General features: G+C 42.3%; 2 protein-coding genes across 3 annotated transcripts in view; both read right to left on the bottom strand.

Annotated features, from left to right (window-relative positions):
* ttyh2 (tweety family member 2) overlaps positions 1–18,055 on the bottom strand; it is a 55,895-nt gene extending 37,840 nt beyond the window's left edge. The window contains exons 1-2 of one of the 2 annotated variants that reach the window (XM_040136114.1): positions 17,860–18,055; positions 3,979–4,154 (exon numbers count right to left, since the gene is read on the bottom strand). In XM_040136114.1, coding sequence (XP_039992048.1) covers positions 3,979–4,154; positions 17,860–17,988 — 305 coding nt within the window. In that variant the 5' untranslated portion in view covers positions 17,989–18,055. The remainder of the gene's footprint in view (positions 1–3,978; positions 4,155–17,859) is intronic. The other variant, XM_040136113.1, reaches the window with a different exon arrangement.
* Positions 18,056–19,279: 1,224 nt separating this feature from the next.
* On the bottom strand, positions 19,280–23,274 carry rpl38 (ribosomal protein L38). Its single transcript, XM_040134386.1, has 5 exons — positions 23,168–23,274; positions 22,935–22,961; positions 22,267–22,327; positions 21,093–21,215; positions 19,280–19,351 (listed from the first exon to the last, which is right to left on the bottom strand). The coding sequence occupies exons 2-5, from the start codon at positions 22,935–22,937 to the stop codon at positions 19,326–19,328; spliced, it is 213 nt and encodes a 70-aa protein (XP_039990320.1). The 5' UTR covers positions 22,938–22,961; positions 23,168–23,274; the 3' UTR covers positions 19,280–19,325.
* Between the last annotated feature and the right edge of the window lie 512 nt (positions 23,275–23,786).

Raw genomic sequence — 23,786 nt, 5'->3', positions numbered from 1 at the left:
TTCATGCACACATCTCTATTTTCACAGCCAGAAAATAGCCAAAATAACCATTTTAAGGCCTGAAATGCAGTAGAGACAAAGTTATAAATTGTCAGTTACTGAAAATAGATGACCCTAAAAATGTGTATGAGGGCTTTAAAACACTACTGCTGGTACATTTTTATTGCTAGGAGGTATTCTTTTAAAGCTGCTTGTGTGCCAAAGAATTTCTGTTTTGGATCCAATGTATTGGACACTGATTTAATGTAAACAAACAGCTTATCTCCCCTTCCTTTCTTGCTCTCTCCCTTTCCTGTGTACTCCATCCTCATGTCTGCTTTCTGATTGGCAACAAGATACCTATCACGATAAACAAACACAAATAAATATTTGAAGTGTCCCTGGAAAGGATAATAACTTACACTCTCTGCAGTTTTTGACATAATGTGCCCTATGTGGTTTTGGATACTGTTGGACAGTCACAGAATGTCCTTGTCCGTTTCAACTTTTTGCCTTCCATTATCGTACTTTGCATCTTTAGATGGATTTTATGTACATGAATGAATTGCTTGCGGGTTTCTTGTGTTTTCAAACATGCTTGCCTCAATCTGCCCTTGTGGGATGAATAAAGTATTCCAAATTGAACTGGAATGAATTGAATAAATGTCCCACAATTGTTTGTTGTGACCAACATGTGTTAATGTTTAGGAGATAGACATTACATACTATATTTAGGGGACTATAAGCCACGGTATATTAAAGACCTTCTAGAAAAAGAATAGTTGTATTTTTCTAAATTGTTATTCTGTGAAATGGATCAGTATCAAACTCTCAATATCATATCAATATCATAAACTGTAAACTATCATAGTTACATTATAGTAGACCAAGTTGTGTTGTCACTGTACAGATGTCTTCCACATGAGCAGCTTGATATGTTACGGTACAGTATAATTACATGCACAGTTAACGGGCTACACCATGGGCAGCGCGGACCATGGCTGAGTGACATCTGCTCTGGCTTCACCAGTGTTGATTAGGATGGACATCACGGCATATCAGCCCCAGCCACTGTCAAACATAGTTAGAGTCAAGGAAGGCGGGACTTTTAGCAGAAACATGAGGAGGCACAAACAGGACTGCATGTAGAGGGAAAAGAAGCAAAATGAAGGGGGAAACAGGGAACAGACGTGAGGAGTAAAGAGAGGTTGAAGAGAGAGGAGGGATCTGGACTGATGAGATTAAAATGAAGCCAGTTTTCCTTCTCAGTCCAAATCCAATGCAGGATCCGCTGGGCAATCGCATCCATCCTCTGGTATATCCAGTAGATTGACATTATCAAAGTTGGGGAATCAGATGAAGGAGAGTTGATTTCCCACAGGAAAGCCCTTCTTATTCATCCCATAAGCCTTACAGTTTTTTAAGATGGGCCACGTGAACTCTTTAAATCTCCTTCAGAATTAAACAGGTTACTTTAATGGGATTACTACTGGGCAGTATCAGAGACAATAAAGTTCTGAGATGAACACCCGTGAAATATTTTTATAGTACTGACTGTAATTTTACAGTGTCTGACATGACAGAGGTTTCCACTTAAAGCCTGAGCTGCACCCCAGAAGTGAAGACCAGACAGAAGGATATGATTTTGTTTGTAAAGTGTGGGGGTTGCATTTAAATTTTTTACAATGCTATATATAATGAAATTGCATTTCCCAGGGCTTTGCATTTCATACATGCAAAATAAGAAATACAAAATGAGAGATGAGGAAAGCTATTCATTCAACATACTGTATGTTCAGGCAATTCAAAATAAGATTCCATCCCAATTTTGTGAAAGTTTTAACATAACCTCCAGAAATTTGGCACAAGAAAATGCCAATTAATGGGTCTTTCCCTCCACTGCTGTTATGCAAGTATTAGCAATTGTGTGGATTTTTTGTGAATCCGCTCCCAACAGTTGGGGACCAGTTAAGCACGAAACCATTGCAGAGGAACGGGGATAATCGAGATGATGTAATTAAAAGAGTGCCAGTAAAACTCCCCTGCGAGTTTGACACCGCAGCCGAACGTTAAGAAAACGAGGAAGTTGGATCTAAGTAAAAATAGGCGGTCTGTGTACCAGCTAAAGGCTATAATCCTGATATCATTAATCCTTACCGCAGCTAAACATAATGTCACTACAGGAAAGTTTTCAGTTTGCCATAGGTTTGATGCAATCCAGCAGCCTCCAGACAAAATAAATCCCATCCATACTGCTCCTCCACAGTTAAATCTGAGAAGGAAACACCGGGACAGATATCATTATAAAAAAAGGGGAAGCTAGTCTGCTTCTCTAAATTGTCTCGTTTTAATAATTTAAGGGGTTTATTGAACAAATCCCATTTCTTCATACATAAGACATGATAACTAAGCCTGAAACTTATTATAGATTTCTTTTTTGGTCTTGTAACACAAGATCTATGCTAATGGGACTAATGAAAATTTTAATTTTACTCATCATTAGTAACATGTAACCTGCTTTCCATTATTGCGTTGGTTTGCATTATTGATCCAGCGATGTAAAAAGGGGTTTTTTATAGAAGCAAAATAAATAGGCTATGCTTGATAAACTTTATAGTCTGGTAGTTCAGGCGAGCATTAAGCTGGAAGAAATGTTGTTTACAAGCATGAAAAACCCATTATATTTCCAAGCTGTACGTAGGGTCAAGGCCTGTGTAATATTGCTGTCATATTCTTTTCAAGACTTAGAAAGTATGGTAGGGTATAGTGACTTTCATATGCTTCATTTTCATCAAATGTATATAATCCCCATAATACTTTAAAATAATCCTATAGTAACTCACAATGTTTCTCTATCTTATAATCTTTTGTTTTCTTTACATCTCTTAACATTTTGTACTGTAGGCTACTCAAAAAAGAGAGTATTGCATTTTTCTCATATATATACATATATATGTATATATATATATATATATATTGTATAATCACCTGTCCCGCTACATATAATTTTTTTTTTGCATTTTATTTTGCAGACTCAGTTGTTGCATGCTATCCAGAAGTTCAAGACATCAAGGAGAAGAAATTTGTCGGCCAGTCAGCTGTCACGGGCAGTAATACACAATTACACTTGGACATCGTCAGCAGAACATTCACATAACACCCACATCAGGATGGCTTCTCCCAAAATGATAGTATAGTGCTCGGCAGTCATAGTGCCAAGAGGATATTTTGTTAACACCAGTGTAAACTCGGAGCTATATAATTGTAAGTTACTTGTGCCAATATCTCCACAAACCAGAGGGAGCAACTTCCTCAGGAGCTGTTTTGAAAAATACATATCCAGACTTATGTTCAAGGAGACTGCTGTCTGTGCAAATATCAAGGCTCGTTTTTTGTTAATTTTATGTCTGGTTTTAAAACCAGATATCATACAAAAATGTAGAAAAGCGTGAGGGTTATTAGAGAGATAACATCCACATCAGCCTCATCAGTGTCTCACAGAGGTAAAAGAGACTTAGCGGAGGCAGATCCATGACTGATCTCATCAAAAAGGAATTGAAATAAAAAATACTGGCTGTGCTTTTGTGAACACCAAATCACAAGTATTTCCAGAATGGCAAATAGAAGCTTGGCGTATTTCAAAAGAGAGGTGGACTGACGGGCGTGTACACCGGGAAGAGTGACCCTGAACACCTTGAGAACACAAATGGGAAAACACAGCCAGGCAGACATGCAGACATAGAGTGTGGACAAATATATGAAGAGTCTACACATGATAAACTAATCAGTTATGGATCTCATGTGGGAATACAGAATGTGCAGAGATAGACAGCCTCTGTGCACTGAAAGCATCGTGCCACTTACGGCCTGCCGTTAGGAATACCCAATGCAACGGAAATGGGAAAAACACACAGAATGGCAGACATCAACAGAGAGTGTGTGTGTGCACTATAATCAGCATTTAGTCATGACAGCTTGTCTGCATCTTGATTCTCTCACCAGGTGATGAGGCCAGCGGCAACAGCGGACCAGGTGACACAGCAGGAGTTGGGCTTCTTGCTCTCCTCCTCCTCCTCATCTTTGCGGCAGCAGCACAGACAGCTCAGGTAGATGGCCAGACAGAGCAGGTTGAGGCCGAGCCCTGCGGCCGCCACACAGCCCAGGAATATGAGGGACTAGGGAGGGAGAGAAGGGGGGCGGAAATGATAGAGCTGAGTCAGAAACGAGAAGTAGTATCAGATCTCATGTCTCATACCATGAACAACCATTTTTGCCAGGAATTTAGGGTCATCTATGACTAAATCTTCCCAGCAATACAAATCAAGAGATAACAAAATCAAAAAAGAGTAATGCTTAACTGTAAAGTGATGTGCTTTCAATGTGCTTTACCTTAAAAGGCATCCAACAACAAGTCAAATGTACATAGAAAAAGTATTCGGATCCTTTGCTTACGTAAAAGCACCAACAACATTCCATTGCAAATAAAAGCCCTGTATTCAAAATTTTACTCAAGTAAAAGTTCAGAATTATTACAGGCCTTTTTCGCAGCAGCCACACTGACTTTTCATAGTAGGAAAAGCGCAGGTGTTGCTAATAACATTAAAGATGATTCCATTCAAGTGTCCCAGTAAGCCATGGCTGTGTGACGTCTTGCCAGCTTGCCAGGACCCTGAAACAGAAGCTGCTATTTATGCCTGGGTTTTTCCTACCGTGACATGTCTTCATGTCTTGCATGCAAAAGGCCTTTCAGCAAAATGCAGAATGGCCCCATTGAGTGAGTTATATTTTTATGTAGAGTATATTATGTTATTGGATTATCGCTAGTGATGCATTAATGCGTGAGAAACATTTTAATGGTGAAGTTGGTCAAGGAAGAGCTAATTCTGAAATGTAGTGGAGTAGAATTATAAAGTAGAATAAAAATGAACTACTTATGTGTGGTACTGGTTATTTGCGTAAAGGTGCTTCATTACTTTCCACCACTGTATGTACAGAAGGATAAAATGAAAGAAAATGCTACTAAATACTGATACTAAAAGTTAAGAAAAGGAAGGGAAACTTTTGTGGTTGCATGCATTAGCTTCACTTACAGTATGTAATATTCTTGTGTAATAAAAGGTTTTTCAGTATTCTAGGAGGTTTTTTAGAGCTCTGGAGCTGTTTTCACCGACTGTCTAGTACCTGCTCAGCAGCAAGCAGCAGCAAAAGTGTGCAATTAACCGGCGAACAAAGTCAAACATTTAGCAGCTAAAGAGCCAGATGTTTCTCGTAGGAGTTGATGGCAACCAAAACGGAGCTAAGAGGAGAGTGAATAATGGACTTGCATTAGTCAGGTGGCCGGAAACACGAGTCAAAATGGATGCTAATGCTGATGTGTCTGCTGACTGCTAACATGCTGTGTTGTAATGACTGAACAGGTAATTTGCCCATTAGGCCAGCTTCAAAAAAATGGCTCCTTTATTTTCACTCGGCCTCCATTCAACTAGTCCCACTGGACAAGAGCTCATCACATAATAATGAACATCCTTTTCCTCTCGACAAAATGGCCCCCTATTTAGAGCATCATAATGTAAGCATGATGTTCTGCGACGCCAAACAAACAACTTGAAAACTAACGACAACAGTTAATGCGATTAGTGTGGTAATAAGACACCTAAAAACTAATGAATATGCCTACACCAGCCTCAGAAACAAGGCCAGCTGGATTCTGGGAGCCTGTTATCCTCCTTTCCAGCGTCCCCTGTCTCCAGCTGGAGAGCAGACACTTCCTCGTGCATCTCTGCATCTACTTCTCTCCCTCTCATTCCTCCTTTAGCCCCCATCCCACCTTCTGCGAGAGATGGAGTGTCGTGACAAAAATAGCAACAAGAATGTCCTAACAGGCTGAAATGAATTCTGCAGCCATCTGTGAGCAGATGGGTTTATTCAAGCTCGGTTCCTTTTTTCCCCCCTCGCTCCTCCTTTTTAGTTTGTCTGAAATCTTTTTGGTGCTGAGCCATCTGTTCTCATGCTGCGATGTCATGTGTCCCGCGCATCAAGTAGTGGGATTAAAATCCCAAAAATGGAAGAATCTGCAGGATTATGTCAACGATTGGTATACAGGAGCCAGGTAAAATGCAAATTGAAAGATTCCCCAGAAGCCTTAAAACAGCTGTTTACAGCATCTGTCACAGTCCTTAGCATGTCAGCTTCTCTAATAAATGATAAAAAATACAACTGCAAAATATACACCGAGCACCCACAACATTAAAACCAGTTACCAGATTTAATGTTGTGGCTGATCGGTGTATATGGATATCATTGTTATGCATGTTCACTCATTTGACACTTTTTGCACCATGAATCTTAGTTTCTATCATTTGCTCCATTCCCCCTAAAAACTTTCTTTTCTACTCTCGCTCCTCTCCCCTGGCTCCATCTGTTAGGGTGCAGTGCCCCATGTTGTCCCATTTCCCGGCTACATGCGTTTCATTTAGAGGACCACACATCTGTTAACAAAAAAAAAAAAAAGACAAAACACAAAAGTGTCAGGGGTTGAGAGTTAGAAGCTCCAGCCACTGACCCCCTCCACTTTGTCATATTCCCCTGTGCCCCATAAAACGGGTGTGGGAATTTGGTGCCGCGGCCTAAGAGGCTGGACTGTAAATGCGTTCATGGGTCCGCTCTGACAGACGAATGGCGGTGTGCGCCGAGGTGAGACGAGGCGACCAAGAGAGAGAAGCCTCCTGTCCGATTTGAAGGTGGGGTGGGGTTTCGCGTGATCATAGTTGGCGTAAACTGGGTTTAATTGAGGTGAACGCAGTAAATGGGATGGAGCGGGGGGCTCAGGTGGATAATATGAAGTTGGGGGGATGGGTGGGAGACAGCCTCGGATCGTTCGACAGGGGGAGAAAAGGGGGGGGAAACTCCTGCTGAACGCACAAACACTGGGCCACCCAGCCGCTCTTATCGTCATGGTAACGCGCAGGTTAGTTGGTGCCCTGGCGACAGGGAGGGAGGACGAGTGTAAAGGCGAATTATCACAGCCTATTTGAATTAAGCGGCATCCGACAGGCCTGCTTAAATGGCCGTGGCTCGGTCTTGTGATTCCTCTGCAGCCAGGCAATACAGAGAAAGGAGGGAATGTGGCAAAAGGGGGAGAACCAGTGAGGGAAACGGTAGACATTTGAGGAATCTGGCTGGGGCTCCTTAGAGCTCACATGGACCATCAAAGGAATAAACTTTGGTTTATGTTATCTTTTAGTATTAAGTTTCATGGTGTTTGGGACTCTGAACCACCTCAAACCCCACTGTATAATTTAAAAAACGCATGGGGCTTAAGAAGGAACTCAAAATGCATACTCTTTAGAGAAACATTTATTCCGTGGCTGCTTTTCAAGCAGTCATGGCCAAAACAACACTCCCCACTTTCTTCCTGTACTTCACTCTTACACTCTACTGTCCTTTCTTCTCAGCAGTAAGGCGCAAAAATAATGGCTTCTGAATTATGGAGCATCCATTCAGGGGAAGGACGCACACGGGGAGTGTGTGCGCACAAAGGCACATGCCACAACCCCATCCTGGAACCATCACTTTCCAAGTGCTCTAACCTTCCATTAAGCTAAAAAACACCATTTATCTATCACCAAACGGAGTGTGCACACATTCGCTCTTTGGTAAAATCAAATTGGCAGCTCTGACCACTTAACTGCTACCTAAATTAGGTCTGAGTGGTTTCCCATAAAAGTAGACTCAATATGTTAACACCCTTCTCCTTACTTACTCATCCCTAACTCAAGAGAGGCCAGTTGCACTGTCTTCTCTGTTTTGTATCCTCTCCATTGTCCCCCTAGACAGGGGGTGTGGTGAGCATGAGGCTGGAGGCAATGACACAGGAAAGAAAAGGAAGGAAGATCCAGCTGAGCGGAAAGGCCATCCCCAAGATAGTAGAGTAGAGTAGAGGGGCAGAAAAAACAGACATAGAAAGAGAGGGTGACAGAGTGATGTAGGGAATATTGTTCGTAATGAAGACATTGAGAAAGCAATGTTTATATAAGATGACAAAGAGTTAAGAAAGAGCAAAGATGAAAAGAGGGGTGGTAGAGGTACCGAATGGCTGAAAGACAAAGTGTGTGTTTGCACATGCTTTTGTCCGTTACGGGAAGACAGCGCTACCTCAGACAGACTCTTCGTCTGTCAGTGCACGGCCCAGTTTCCCACTGTGGATGACTTCGCCCCGAGGGACGGAACATTGCATAATGCCAAGATTTTCCCAAAATAGGGAGCAAAGCTCAGATTCTCATTCTTTAATGTACAAAACTCAGCCGTAAGCTCTGCCTCAAAGACTGACTCATGGATTAATTTATGGGATGACACACAAGTGAACTAAGCAAAATTAGCACGAGGAATATTTTTCAAACCAACTTTTGAGCCATCTCTTAGTCACAGATACTACCATGTGGCCCCTGTACGAACTTAACAAAATGCAAAGCTGCCAGTTTATGAAGTCCATCCAATACAATCCAATTCTAATGATTATTAACCTCTCTGATCATTATTAACTAATATATAATTTCTGCCTATTAACTGGTTAATAATTTAGTCTTTAAAATATAAAAACAAATGAATACAACCATTCAAAAGTCACAGAGTTCAAGACTTCTTCATTTCATAAGCTAGAACTGGTGAAAATTTGGAAATTCTGCATCATAATGCCTTAAAAAAATCAGTTAATCATAACTGTCAACCAACCTTCTGTTCATTTTAGCACTAAATCCAATACAAAAGCTCTGCAATAGATCCTTCTTTTGTGTATCTTTTATTCTGTTTTCATCCAGTTTGTGATCATCCATCCATGGTTGGATAGAAAATTGAAAACAACTTTTAAAAAAAGTGCATTGCAAATCAAAAGCAGTGCAATTCCAGCCTTGAAAATATCCCAAAAGTTGAAGCAACCCCTCTGTGACACAATCTCAACTGCATGCATACAAAGATTATTTAGAGCAGGGCTGCTGTATTAGATAATAATAATAATCTGGAAAATTACTGTATGTTTTCATTAGAAGAAAAAAGGCAATGGTTGACCTCTATCCAAATAATGTAGAGGATGAAATAAACAGAAGACGAGGCCTACACACAAAGGCACACACTCACAACCATAAAGCTATAGGACAAAGGGAGAAGCATAATGAGGCAGTAATAGCCTGGAGCAGAAAGGACCCAGAGGGGATTGGGCCAGTCATTTACACTCCCCCAAGTCCCATCAGAGGTATGATGAAAGCCAATGGGAGAATGGCAACACAGATGGGACGGTCAGATAAACGGACAGTCATGGTGTAATGGCTTATTACAAAGCCTTCTGGAAAATAGAACAAACACAGACACGTATAAAGATTAGATTTTAGGTAACTGGCCACAACACAATATCTGTATTGACTCTTAATATGAGATGATATGAAAAAGCACTGAAAAATAAACCTCTGAATGCTCTTAAGACTACAAGGATGCAAAACTCAATATTGAAAAGAATCTCTTAGGCCCAAGAGCAAGTTTGTGGGTGGTCCTTTCTCAGTGCAAGAAAGATATTGTGGGAGGTATAATTTGGGGATAAGATGTAGAAGTCCATACTTAAGGCTTCACAGTCCAGCAACTTCAACTTCATTCCATCAGAAGGACTTCAAACGGTGATCTCTCGCAGACAGTTTTTCAAAAATGTTGAACGTGAATGCAAGAGGAGTGACAGGTTTTACCCAGAAAATCTGACCTGAATATATACCGCTTGATGAGCCCTCCACTGTTAATAAGGGAGCTTTACTGGAGCAGAATGAAAAGAGACAGAAAACAGAGGGGATGGATGATGTGCTGTATGTCAAGACAGATGCAAATTCACAGCAGTCAAAGTGGTATTTCCGAGCGACTTATACCGAGCGACCATTAAAAATCAATTTTTAATAGACAAGTAGTGACCATAATTAATATATAGAGATGGAAAGCACCTCCATCCTTCACCGTGCGTCTGCTAAGCAGGACTAAGACCCGTAACAGTGGAATTCCACAAGCTAGGAGCGGTGCTAAATGCACGCTAAGCGATTTGAAGTGTCCTCCGCAAGCATGGCTGCTCCAAAGCAGGTGGCAGACAGCTGTGGATAGGTGGAGGAGGTCTGAGGGCACGGTGTGCACCAATGTACAACATGTGTGTGTACTGAATGTGTGTGTGTGTGTGTGTGTGTGTGTGCGGCCTGAATGGACAGTGCAATCCCTTAACATGAGAAGGGTTAAACGGGTGTCAGGTCGGTAAGAGAAAGAAGAAGACATGGACAGAGAAGGAAATTCCACCTTAAAAGTCAAAGCCTAGTGAAAAGCAGCAGCCTCTTCTTACTGTTTGAAATCAATAGACGGTTTCAGTCTTTTTCTTATCTTTTAATTATTGTTATTCTCCCCCCTTTTTCTTAAATAGGTATTCCAGGTACCTAATGTCGCACGTCCATAAAGTTGGGGGACTCACAAGAGACAGGTTTTTTTTTTTTTTTTAAATGGTCAAAATCAGTGTAGCAGAGGCTGAGATACCCCGACTTTTAGTCCCAAGTGTGTCAAGCTCCAAAAGCACTGGATCCTACAGTTCCCATAATGCAAAGAAATTTTCGTAAAACACTCAAATCCCTCACCTCCGGTTTGATGACATCATCGGGGTTATTTTTTGAGACTAAACAGAGATCCACCCGAACAACAGAATACATTATAAAGCTACTTTCAGTACTCCTCATGAGAAGTAAACTGATCTTCATGCAGAGAACTGGTGGAGTGCACCTTTAAAGAGAAAAAAAAAACAGACATAACACAGATTCTTTTTGAGAAATCTTATTGTGAAGCAGCCACAAATGATTCCTTTGACATTTTCTTCTTTAATACATTTAACAAAGTGCACAGTCTAATACGGCACTTTGTAAGTTTGTGCCTTTAAGGGTAGAATCAGAGCTGCCATGTGCCTTGAAAAATCCAGGCTAAAATGGCACCACCACAGGGCAATCCCCCCATCACCAAAGATCAGTGGAGTAGTCCGACTCGCTGTCTTGGTCAGTGCTGCTGCCCGTTTCCAGACTGACACTGAATGCCCCATGGGCCAGGGGTCTTTCCAGCAGAGTGCACTCGGCTGGGCCTGCCCATGTTCCCAGCTGGGATGCCATTAAGTCCCAGCAAAGTGACCCATGGGACATGGATGACAGGAGGAGAAAAAAAAAGACAAGAAGCAGGGACTTCATTGCTAAAGGATCCTTTAAATCTGTTGTGCTGAACTGCCTTCTTGTCCTCTACATTTTGCCAGAACAAACTGAAGGTCCTTGGTCTCTGCTCATTTCTTATGTTTTACTCTTTACCTCTCTGGCAAAGAGGAATGTTTGGCTTATTTCTGTAGTTCTGCGTAGCCCTCACGAATCTCTTTCTAGCATCTGATTCTCTGTTCTTGCCATGCTTACAGGACATCTTTGGAGTGCAGCAGAGCACATCATCTCCCTGTTTCCCTGACACCCCCTCTGAACCCGAAGCCCCAACCCTTCCCTCGGGGGAGTCAGGGGTCATGAGTTTGATGCTATACTCCCACAACAAAGGAAACCCATCCCCCCAGCTTCCACGGAGGAGAAGATTTTCATTGTTGTTTCTGCTGGGGGCGAATCCGGCTGCACGAATCCACTTGTCCCAGTTCATACAGCACTGGAGAATTGGAACACGCATTCGATCTGACCCGCTAAAGATTCTTAATTTGCTGTTGATGGCCAAAGAAAAATGACGAAACCAAGAAAAGCAGACCAACAACAAACAAACACAACCCCCCGGCACCAAGGATAGTTATTCACTGATATCATATCCTGTTTAAATATTGTTAGATCAACATGAGATATGGATATACTGCCTTATTAGTACAGACCTTGGCCCCATCATCTAGCCAATCAGGGGGATGCTAATCACTGGCTTCAAGCACTACAGAGACAGATTGGTGTAAAGGACCTTCTGGAGAGCCAGAAGGGACACTGTGAGTGCATTTTTCTGGGCATATGCATGACACAAAAGAGTAATAAGTAGATGGTTGTGTAGAAAAAAAAGAAAAGGCGTCCTGACTGCTACAGAGGCTGAGCTGAGGTGAAACGCTGTTTTAAGAAGAAGATTTCACAATCATTCATAAATACAGGGAGAGGCTGAGGTAGGACAAGGAGCATGGAAATCAAGAACCACAGATTTAAGATTGATTTTCTCTAGGAGGAGGCAATAGGAGCTGGTGAATTACAAATGCAATCAGAGTGGCTGTGATAGCTGGAAAGATAATGGATTTGCAGCCCTTGGCATGCATAATTTTCCATTTTCCTTCCCAAAAACTAAAAACAGTGAACACAACAGCACAGAATATGCATTTAGTTGTAAGCTCTAATCATTCAAATTTTGCTAGAAACAGCTTTATGTGAAGATGGGCTGATGCAAAAATGCAATCAACTAATTGATACCATGAAATTCAAAATATTAACAAATGTAAAAGTATAATGAGAAAATAATAAATACGGTTTAGTAGGTGATAATTGCAATTAACCAGAGTTAATGAATCACTTGACGAACATTTTGGAAAAATACATATTTTATCCTCACAACTTCACATAAATTCTCTCAAGTCTTCCACACGAGTGGCACACCAGTACATCCAGTCAATTTGGTATAGGAAGGTCTAACATTAGTGAACACAGAGGGGGAAGGTGAAAGAAATGCAGATGAACAGAGAAGAAAACAGAAACACAAGGAAAACAAAGACAACAGGATGGAAATTCAAAGATTTGGAGAAGGACACTGCTTGGATGCACTCGGATGGAACATTGTTCCCAGAGACTCTCTGTAAGAAAAACCACTGAGGCAGAAAGAGTGAGTGTGTTAAGAATGCATGTTTGCTCCAGTAATTGAATAGTATGTCTGTGGCTTGCTCATTTATCTCATATCATTCTAGGCCATTAATAGCAAGATAAATGCTTTCAATAGAAATGTCTGAGCTGGGCATTAAAGTGATCAGTGGTCAGATGGGAAAAGAGGATGTTGTGGTGTCAGGGACAAGTGGCGCTGGTACCACGCAAAAATTGGGGGACACACAAATGTTCTTTCATCATCTGTAAATATGTATAGGAAGTGTATAATCTACCAAGATTTTCATGTTAATTAAGGTAAAAAAAAAAAAAATGTTTATTTCGCATTAGAATCTGCTTTTACCAAGCATCTAATGCTGTTCTATAAAGTGGGCTGATCTGAAGTTGGAACATGAACAAATATAAACATGACAAATCTATGACTTGTAATGTGAAACTTTTGCCCTTTTATTTCAAGAGTACAGAAAATGGCAGATTATGCACGGAATCACAATATTTACAGAACTTACGGCGTCAACCCCAACTAATAATAGGAAAATATTTAATGGTCACAGAAAACGGGCAAAGGTAAATAAGAAGCTACAGCAAACGGCCAGTAAGCTTAGCTTAGCATAAAGACTGGAAACAGGGGGAAGCAGCTAGCCTAGCTCCGTCTAACGGTGACAAAATCCACCTAATTAATACGTTAGGGCTTGTTTGACTAATCTGTACAAAAACTTATATGAAAAGACGTCAACTTGCGGTTTTATGGGGGGGGTTATATGCCGGACTATTTCTTAGCCGCGAGTAGTGACTTCCTGGAGTCTCTGCAGAAAGGCTTTCCAGTTTTTATGCAAAGCTAAGCTAACTGCCTGCTGGCTGCATGCTCATCTAACTCTCATCAAGAAAGCAAATTGAGCATATTTCCAAAAAAATGTTGAACACTTCCTTGGAGACCAACACTACTTCATTAATGTAATAAACAACAGCCTAGTTTCTAAGTTTCTTTTGATAACATCGGCCCTGGTAACAGCAGCAACCCCCCCCCCCCCCCATACTTTTTAAATCACAGCATTATAGTGTAGATCTACTGGAGTTCTAGCCTTTTGTTAAGCAGAGCCTTAATAATAGCAATCGTAATAGCCAAAAATTCAGCAATAAAATGTCATAATCCTGGCTGCTGGGACAGTGTCCGAGTCTCTTGGTTGGATGGGTACGAGGACCGGCAGTGGGGGTAGTGATGGACACAGTCAGTGTCCGGCAAAAAATTGTTTGGGTCGCAAAGCAGGAAATGGGAAGGGAAGTCAGATGGACTGGGACCTGCTGACCTACAAATGACGTCTGGCTCGATACACTCGCACAAACGTCGAGTCACGCACACAAATATTAGAAAAACTAGGCCCCCGTCCTACTTTTGGGTAAGCTTTTTTCGGTTTTACCCTCTTTCCATTTTCTGGGCCTCAGGACAGGGAAATACGAAGCAGTGAAATACATTTCACAATCACAGGCAAACTGGCTGAAGAGGACAGAGTGATTGCTGAGGAGATCAGCAGATTATCTCAGGGGCATGTGCATCCCCCCCAAAGCAATCATCAACAAGGGGGACTTTCTACAGCGCTCAAGTGTCAGTTTCTTGAAAGTGGTTCTAACTGCTGTAATGAGGGTGCGTATGTCCGTGTCCAACAAGTTTTGCAACTTTTCCAAACAGATAATTCAACGATAACGCCCATGGGAGTTGAGGATTTCCAAAATATGCAACAGTACGATAAAGAAGAATAGCTTGTTTATTGTCAGAAGACAGAAATTAGAGAAGAACTCCGGTCAGGTGATTCAGCTGACGGCATTCCCCTACTGACAACAGCAGTGTCCAACAGAGGGTGAGAAACCTAATACTACACACACACACAACCACACACACACACACACACACACACACACACACACACGCACACACACACACACACACACACACACACACACACACACGCACACACACACGCAGACGCAGACAAAGCACAGTGAAAGATCCTGACCCCTTACATTCCATCACATTCAATGGCCCAAAGCCAACGCAGGAATTCACCAGGATTGCCCACACTACAACTAGCCAATTGCAATTCCACTGACAAGGCATGTGGCTTGGGTTAAAGGCATGGCTCAGCTGCTCAATACACTCCACAGCAGCGGCCAGCTAAACAACGAGTCAGTAAGTCCGTTACAAAAGAGTTGACATTACACACCTGGATTACAAAGCTGAGCTTTTCTACCATTAAACGCTGCAAAAATATAAATTGCAATGCAGATAATAGTCCGAGAGCAGAATTAAACTTTCATTAGTTTCACCACAGTGTGATGCTTTGCAAAGCGCTACAAGCAATTTCCCTTAAACACCGACTGTTTACATGCTTTAATTTTCTTATAGTACTACTACTCGGCACCTACAATAAGCCGCCGACTATATTAAACTGTTTATATTCATTAGCAACGTTAACACTAGCCCTGAATAATTCAAGCATAATTCACAATTTAACAACAGTGCAAGTACATCCAGGGGGAATATATCACCTGTCTGTCCAGTGCTTCTGCCCTTGATTGTATATACAGCTCATTATCACTGCTACTAATGCAGTCAAAACAGGAGGTGGTGATCAGAATTAAGCTTGACAGCCCACAAAGGACAGGAGATGTGATGGCCTAAATAGCCCTGCGTCGGCTTGAAATTGTGTCATTAGCCTTGCTGCGTCGCAGAAAATTGTTCCACAAACTGGGAGCATGGAGGGCTTGATGCGTGTCTGCCAAAGAGGGACAACAGACGGCAGGAGCATGGCTGCGTCAGAGACAAGGCGCTGGACCTAGAGTCACAGGGAAGAGGAGAGGTCGATGGTGGGAGTGACGGGGGGGGGGGGTTCCCCGCCCCTGTCTGAGGGCCTGTGCACGACGGCGTTCTCAGGAGGAAGTGCTGCTCTCCTGCTGAGACGAATGAGACTCGCCGCCCTCCCCTCCTCACACCCCGTGGCCCTGAGTCTGCTTCCACAATGCTACTGAGAATGGAAACTGGCAGCATGAGAAGAAAAAAAAAAAAATCTCCCCTCACTTTGCCTCCCTCTGTCTCTTACTGATACTAGTTCAACACAAATGCAATCCAGCTGTGCCGCCATCAGATGTCTTGCGGAGCGGAAAGGTGTCAGGACTACCGCTGGCGAAGAGACGGCAGCTAAAAGTTAAGGGTAGCATCACAGCTAACGTGGAAGCCTTTAGGGCGCCGCTGCGCCATAGACGATGGCGCCAAAAAAAATTGAAGTGATTGGGGAAATCCCCCGAATTCTCTGTAGAAATGTGGAGTCAATTTCTTTTTTTTTTGGGTCTAAAAAACGTAGACACGCTTTAGCCAATGTACGGTACCTGCCTTACATCAAACAGTGGACAGACAGAGTTAACAACCGGCTCACCGACAATTAGTGGAGCATGTACGGGCTGAGAGCCAGACGTTTCATGCAGGAGTTGGTGGAGACCCAAAAATGAACCAAAAGGGAAAGCAATTAGTGGACTCACATTTGCCAGGTGGCCAGGGACGCGATGCCAGATGAACGCTAATCTCGCTCTGTATCTGCCGGATGTGGAAACAGGTAAATCTCCTGCGAACATGTTTGGCGTATCCAATTAAAAGGTGATGATGTGTCAAAGCTGCCTTCATGACTTGTTCACGCCGTTTTCTTGAGGGGCCAAGAAGTCAGTTACAGGCCTTTTCACCGGAATAGCAGAGGTGAAAATATAGTTTATAGCTTATATAGTTTGCGATGGCTGAATTTCATCTAGCTGTTTTCAGTTCCAGGGTCCTGGTATTGTGCATGCTGGCTCATACACACACACACACACACACACACACACACACACACACACACACACACACACACACACACACACACAAAGAATATTGGCCGATATTTCGGAATTTTTTTACTCCCTAAAATCAGACTCAGCCCCCAAAAATCCAGTATCAGCACTTCTCTGACCCGCTTGGACACCTGAAGCTCCCCTGACATCGCGGTGGAGACCACCCTGCTAAGATGCTCATCTGTTCTCACTAAGATGTACAGTAAGTACACTACACGCACTGACAGGGGCTAAGCTGTAACCTTGAAAAATTAAACAGCGAAAATAATGAAACATTCATAGTATCTGACATGCGTTCACAAGCAGGTCATTATTCATCCAGCAGCTGATCCCGGCCCACTTTGAAGCTGCGTGAAACAGTCCTGCCGCCGCCCCTGGAGGTTAGATGGGAACCGCTTCGACTCCCGTGGGCTGGAACACATCTGTGCCGACATTCGCCCACGAGCGTGCTTTCCCGACCGGCACTCTGCCTCTCCCAAGAAAACTTATTTGCCCCACTTGAAAAAGAAAGGAAAAGTGCTACCCAGCCCAGTTGAAGGCGGCATTTTTACAAGATGTGCGTGCTCTGCCTCCACTGGCAAACAGCAAGGCAGGGCAAACCAAAAACGACATCTCTCTAATATTCCTTGACACGAGGCATATGATTCAATGGGGCATAACCATTTTTGCAAAGAGGAGCAATAACTGCATTTGGAAACGACCACTAAAAATCACGACACCGAAACCAGGCGGCACCAGGAGCCCATTTTTGACCGGGTTCACTGATCCATGGCACTGGATGCAGCTCCGAACAGATGTGGCAGTCTCTTCGAAGTGGCTGCCACTTGAGCAGACCGGGGCACATTCGGAGAGACATTATGGACCGTTGTAGGCATCAATTATGCAAAATGTAAGACGAACCAGAGGGCAACGTTAAGTGTAGGGACATCCGATTTTAGTTAGTGCAGAGGTCACAATTAATTAAAGGAATAATACAAAATCATAGACCGTTGTGATGCCATTAAATTCACTATGGAGTAACACATATTGCACAGCCCTTTTTGGCATATTGTGTCCCCGGTTTACTCAGCCTATGTGCTTGATAACCGGGCTCCTGATAAAGCCCCCCCCCCATGTCCCATCTCCCTCTACTAACCTGCTGGTAGTTCTCCTCCTCGGGCTGGAAGCGGTGGTCAATGGGCTGAAACCTCAGGTTGATATGAGGGTAATTGTGAAGCCAGTAAGTCCACCAGGGCGCAATGTAATCCACCCGATCCGGAGACATCCCTGCCCCGGGAAGAAAAAAAAAAAAAAAAGTTGGGGCCGCAGCGTAAATTAGCCTCTCGGTATTAGAGCGGACAGTTTAGTCCGCCGCCGCAGATCCTAATCCAGTCTCATATCAAACAAAGGCAGTGGGGAAAGCATGCTCGTTTATGGAAACGCACTCTCGGCCACACGTGAGACAAAGCGGCACATGAAGTCCCGCGGAGACGGCGGCGGTGTCGCAAAGTGAACTCCAACGAGCGCAGGGGGGACGGGAGGGGTGGGGGGTGGGTTTCTCACCGAGGAAGATCCGGTCACAGTGCGGGCATGTCTCCGCGTCTGAGTGGACCCGCGGCTACTGTCCTACCGACGGCTGCTCCGAGCGCACGGCACGGTTCGCCAGCGGGAACGCGCGCCGATAGACGGCTCGGGACACCGGGGGGGGGGGGGGACGCGGGAGCGCGCAAAAAGGACGCCCCGCTGAGGAGTTTGGAAAGTATCGCTCAGCCTGCTGCCTTGGGGGGGGGGGCAAAACCGTTGAATTAATACACGTGTTTACCGGGCAGTAATGTCGTTTCCATCCTAACGTAATGTTTCATCGTTAAAAGTCTCGTTATCGTCAGTCTCTCTGTGGAATTAGCTACTGTGCCGCCACCTAGTGGTTGACGGAGACAATTACAACTCTAACCTACAGCAGGGGACGTCGAATTCAACAATAAACGCTCAACCCCCAGGGACGGTGTTGAGAGGGTGGTCAGTTTGTCTACTGCACGATTGAAATGAAACCGACCTCTGACAATGAGGGACTGTGTGCTGAAGCGGCTGTGATTCCTAAACGGTTCATGCGAAGCCTTTGTTAAACCACTTGAATCAAAGCTGGAGAGCCGACACTTGAGTCGCACCTTGACGGCTCCCTTTCAAATCCACCGCGGTGGTGCAGAGGGAAAATTAGTCCTGCCACTGTCCAAATACTTATGTGCCTAACTGTATATGTAGCGACATTTATGTAAGTGCAGATTTGAATGAGCAGTGAGTTGCACCACGTACGAAATACGAGGTGTCAGTGTGTCCGGGGCATTTAAACACCCACAGAAAAGCTATCTAAGTTTTATTTTTTACTTACTTTTCAGTCTGACTGAAGATCTGACATTTTGTGGAAAGATGTCAAAACACCATGTACGACCGATCCTCTTTTAACAAGCTGGCTACACACTATGCCCAGGACACTGATAAAGATTCATGACGCAATTCGGTTTTTCTAACCCATCGCGTTTTGACAATACAGCGGACACAAACACCACAGACAAAAAAAATACTTGGTTTTCCAATTTTTATTACAATTATCTGTACATCACGGATTTACTTCAGCTCCTTCACAGCCAGACCTGTAAAGAGAGACAAATGGTTAGAAGAAAAAAAAATAATATATATATATTCACTGGCACTGAAGAAATATGTTTTGAGTAGCTACTACTGGACACAAACATGCTTGAGAAGCACATGAATGTATTGTAGTGGATAATTACTACAAATACTATTAGACATGTGCCATCATTGAACATCTGACAAACCCAACAGAAACAGACCGGCCTCATTATTTCAGTGACCTTTAAAGAAGGTTGACAGTAATACAATTTATCCATAGTCTTCCAACACAGAGGCTTGTACTTAAAGATAAAGGTCTGTTGTAAGATTCAATTACCTTTTTTTGGTTAAACCAATTACAAATAAATTACCGAACTGAATTCACACAATCCTGCACATAATGCAACCTAATAAAACTAATTACAATTGCGTCAGCTTGGAGTTTTTCCAAGGCAGATGGATGCCACTGAATGTTTTATTTCCACGAGTACATTTTTCCCTGAACAAGAACTTCATTATCTCCCACACATTATACAACATTTTTCATAACTGGGGAAAAAAAAAAAAAAACAGGTTTAATGTATTATCCGGCTTTGCACCCTTTAAAAAAAATTTTTTTTTTTTTTTAAACTTTGATAAAGTTAACAGCCAGATAATTAAAAATCAGAGGAACATCTTTGCCACAAGCTCAGGCGAAGTAACGGAATGAAAACTGCTTCAGAGCGGTTCAACAACCTACCTCCAACAAGCATCGTGGTTCACAGGTGACCTTTAAATTACTAGATAATCATAATACTCAACTGGTAGGCAAACTACAGACTGATGTTAGCCGAGAGTGACTGTAAGCGCTGCTACAAGGTGAGTCACAATGGACTTCACAGCATTTACCAGCTGCCTACCCTCCTCAGTATATAGTGCATGTCCGTAAGTCCTGTTCATCATTTTGGATTTCTGAATACTGTCCCAAATCAATGAATGCAGTATTATGGCATTCTGAATGTTACAACATTTTAAGTTGTTTTTGCGCTATTCTGACTGTTGCTCCATCCTGAGCTTCAGTGGTTTACGATATTAAAAAAAACTGCCTTGACAGTAGTGTCTACATCATTGCTTTAAGTTCACAGTTCAAGCCATTTTTCTTGAGGAACTATTATCCACCGCTTCCAACTTAAAAGCCCTACAAAAATCAAGTCAGCTTTTTATTGAAAACAACTACAGTTTATGCATTTGTTTCTAACCAAGATGCACTGAGTATGTTCCTAAGGCCCAATACACACGTTAAATTAATTTCCATCTGCAATGCCTTTTATGAATGCTCTGAATCCTGCCTTGTTGACATAAGTTTGACTTCTTTTTCACATTGTTTCTTTTTACAGGGAATTACTACGTTCAACTATAACCATCCTCTGCAGTCACCGTAATTGTCAGCCCTGTGCTTGTGGCATGCATCTCCATCCTTTAACACGTTCCTGTACAAGATTAAAGACGGGACCATCTCAGAGAAACCTGCTCTAAGCCACTGGTGGACCAAAACTCCTCAGGTTGCCTTTAATTAAGACTCTAAATGCAAAATTCTTCATAATAGAGATATTTAAGTTTTTTATGTTAAAGGTCAAGTGGACAAAAGTGTTTCTAAATGCATAAACACCTCTATATGTTGCTAACTGGGATTTCCATGTTTGAACCAAGACTGCTTTTTCCACACTGCTATGTCCCAGTCGTCATGTGTTAGTTTCACAAGCTAACTTAATACATACTGACCTGGGGGCAGTGACTGCTTGAGCTTCTCCGCCTTCTCCTTGTCTGTGATGACCAGGGTGTACAGGTACCTGCTGCAGCGCACCTTGAACTTAACATTGTCCTTGTTCTTCTTGATCTTTACGGCTGGAGGAAGACAAAGTCAAATATAATTGATGCAGGCCAATTATTTTAAATTCACACACTGCAATCTGTACAGCAAACACCACTCTGTCCTTAGACCCTGAAATCAAACAAGGGCTGTGTTCAGATTTAACCCAAAACAAGCATTTACTCAGATTAAAATCACAATTGCAACTTCACAGTGACACTGATCAACGCATGAGTATTTGTACACGTGCATCAACACAAACTGCAATAACGTTTTATTTTGCATCACAATTTCTGAATATCCTACATCATTTCCTGTATACACTTATGAAATATGGTTCTAGAAAATAGCTATTTTCCTTGAAATACTACATGTAAACCAAAGAAAATGCTAATCCATTATTAATTTATTGTTGAAATTTCATATATCTTGAACTGTATTGCCTTCCTGTAGACAAATTTCACATTTTAGCATGTTCAACTGACCAACTGTGTGTGACTCAAAGACTCTGGGTTTCACTACAATGAATGGGAAGTGCACCAATTAACTTTTCTCAACTTTCGCTTTAAAGACACACCACATTAGAGCTGCAAAGACTAGTCGATTAATTGGTTAGACGATCAACAGGAAAAAAAATCTGCAACTATTTTGATAAATCGATATATCATTTCAGTTATTTCACAAAATGCCAAATATTCTCAGGTTTCAGCTTCTCAAATGAGAGAATTTTGCTGCTTTTCTCTGTCTTTGTTTGGGTTTTGGACCGTCAGTCAGAGAAATCAAGTTTTTAAAATACTTTGCAGACTAAATGATTAATCCAGGAAATTGTCAATAGATTAAGTGGTAAGGAGTATAATCGTTAGTTGCATTCCTATACAAGATTACATGGTTTTCTCTAGAAAATATGTTAAATTATAAACCATAGAATGTTTACATGCACCCGTTTGAATTTCTTGCAGTGGCAAATATCACATGTAAGTTGTCATCTGTCTTTTAAATATGCTCATACTTGCAGTTAACAGACATGTATCACTATTATTTACATCAACCAGTACAGGAAGGTGAGACAGTAAGCGTTTAACTTACACTTGGCATCCTTCCTCCTGGCTGTCAGAAGGAAATCTTTGATTTCTTCTATCTTGCGAGGCTACAAGTAAAAAAAAAACAAAGACACAATCATTCAGACAGAGCACTGCAACTCAATACAGACTGAGACTGTCCAGCGACGTGATGTAAGTGGACCGGTGGAACTGGCGTCTCTGGAAGAAGTCGAAACGCAGCACTTGGTCCATCATTGTTCTTGCAAGACTGTGAATGCATCACCGGCACATCAGCCTGGGATGTTTGGACGTCTTGCTGGCGGCAAATACACCTTTACCCTTGGTTACTTGTGGAGACTTAAGTCGGGTAAGTTTGCATCAATTCAAAACGGTTAAACCTTAAAATAGCCTTAACTTTTAGTCTGGGAGTCGTTTATCTCCAGCGCCCCATAATTTGAGTAAATGAATACTACTACGGATCGTTGGACAAGTCCACAGAGACACACTGAGGCCGGGTGGCCCAGGCGAGCTCATTGGAGACATCATGCTAATGCTAATTCACCAATGCTAGTCACTTTTAAGCCCATCAGCCGCTCGCGGTATCACTGCAAAACGCAACTTTACACATAACGATATGCCCACGCTCACAAGATACAACACTAACGACCTTGTGGAGTTAGCAATTTAAGTATTTACAAGCGAAGAAATCCTTACCATGCTGCCGTGTAAGCGGACTGAGCGCTGCGGAAGAGCAGAGAAAGATGGTGTCAGTTTATCGGTTACAACACTGGGTAGAAAAGGTTTGGAAATTAAATTTTTATCTCGTTATCTAGCTGCTGAAGACAATAATTACAATTTAGTAGACAGGGGGATACAAGTATAAGCATTAAAGAGGATGGATGATGATAGAAATTGTGAGTTTATTTGTGTGAGGATGTGAGACTCACTCAGTCTGCCAGAGAGGGGATGGAAAGGGGCGGGACTTCCGGGTCAAAGAGGCTTTATACTCGACTACGGCACCCACAGAGGACCAAGCTAAATAAGAAGAAAAGCGATTCACCCGTTGTGAGGTCTTAACGAAACTGTGTCGGATTGTCAAATCCATTATCGTGATTAACTTGGGGAATTTAGAGTTTGGCTTTCACACGGACAAAAGAAAACAAGACCGAAGGAAAGTGACTGCATCGTGGGAAAATTCTAATTATTTAGTCAATATTTCAAGTTTTTGGTAATTAATAATCATGTTTTGTCTTTTTGGAGAAAAGTTGGCTATTTTTGAGCCCAGAGCAGGAATTTAATCTACCACATCAAGAAAATCCCCAAATATCCAAAAAGGAGCCTATAGAGGGACATACAAATGCGATGTATGTATATGAATATTCTCTTCTGCATTATTTTATTTATTTATTTGTTTAGTATCCATAATGCCATCCATGGTCGTTTTGTGCACAGTTAAATTGCCTCTGGAATAAATTCATTTGGTGCCTAACTTGACACAAATTATACAAATAAGCCCTTTTTTCTTGAACACAGCATGTGCTGCATATGCCTGTAAAGCATGACTAT

The sequence above is a fragment of the Xiphias gladius genome, chromosome 9 (assembly GCF_016859285.1).
Source record: "Xiphias gladius isolate SHS-SW01 ecotype Sanya breed wild chromosome 9, ASM1685928v1, whole genome shotgun sequence".
NCBI classification, from domain to species: Eukaryota; Metazoa; Chordata; class Actinopteri; order Istiophoriformes; family Xiphiidae; genus Xiphias; species Xiphias gladius.
The sequence above is the reverse complement of the archived record's forward strand: the minus strand, read 5'-3'. Positions and strand labels throughout refer to the sequence as shown.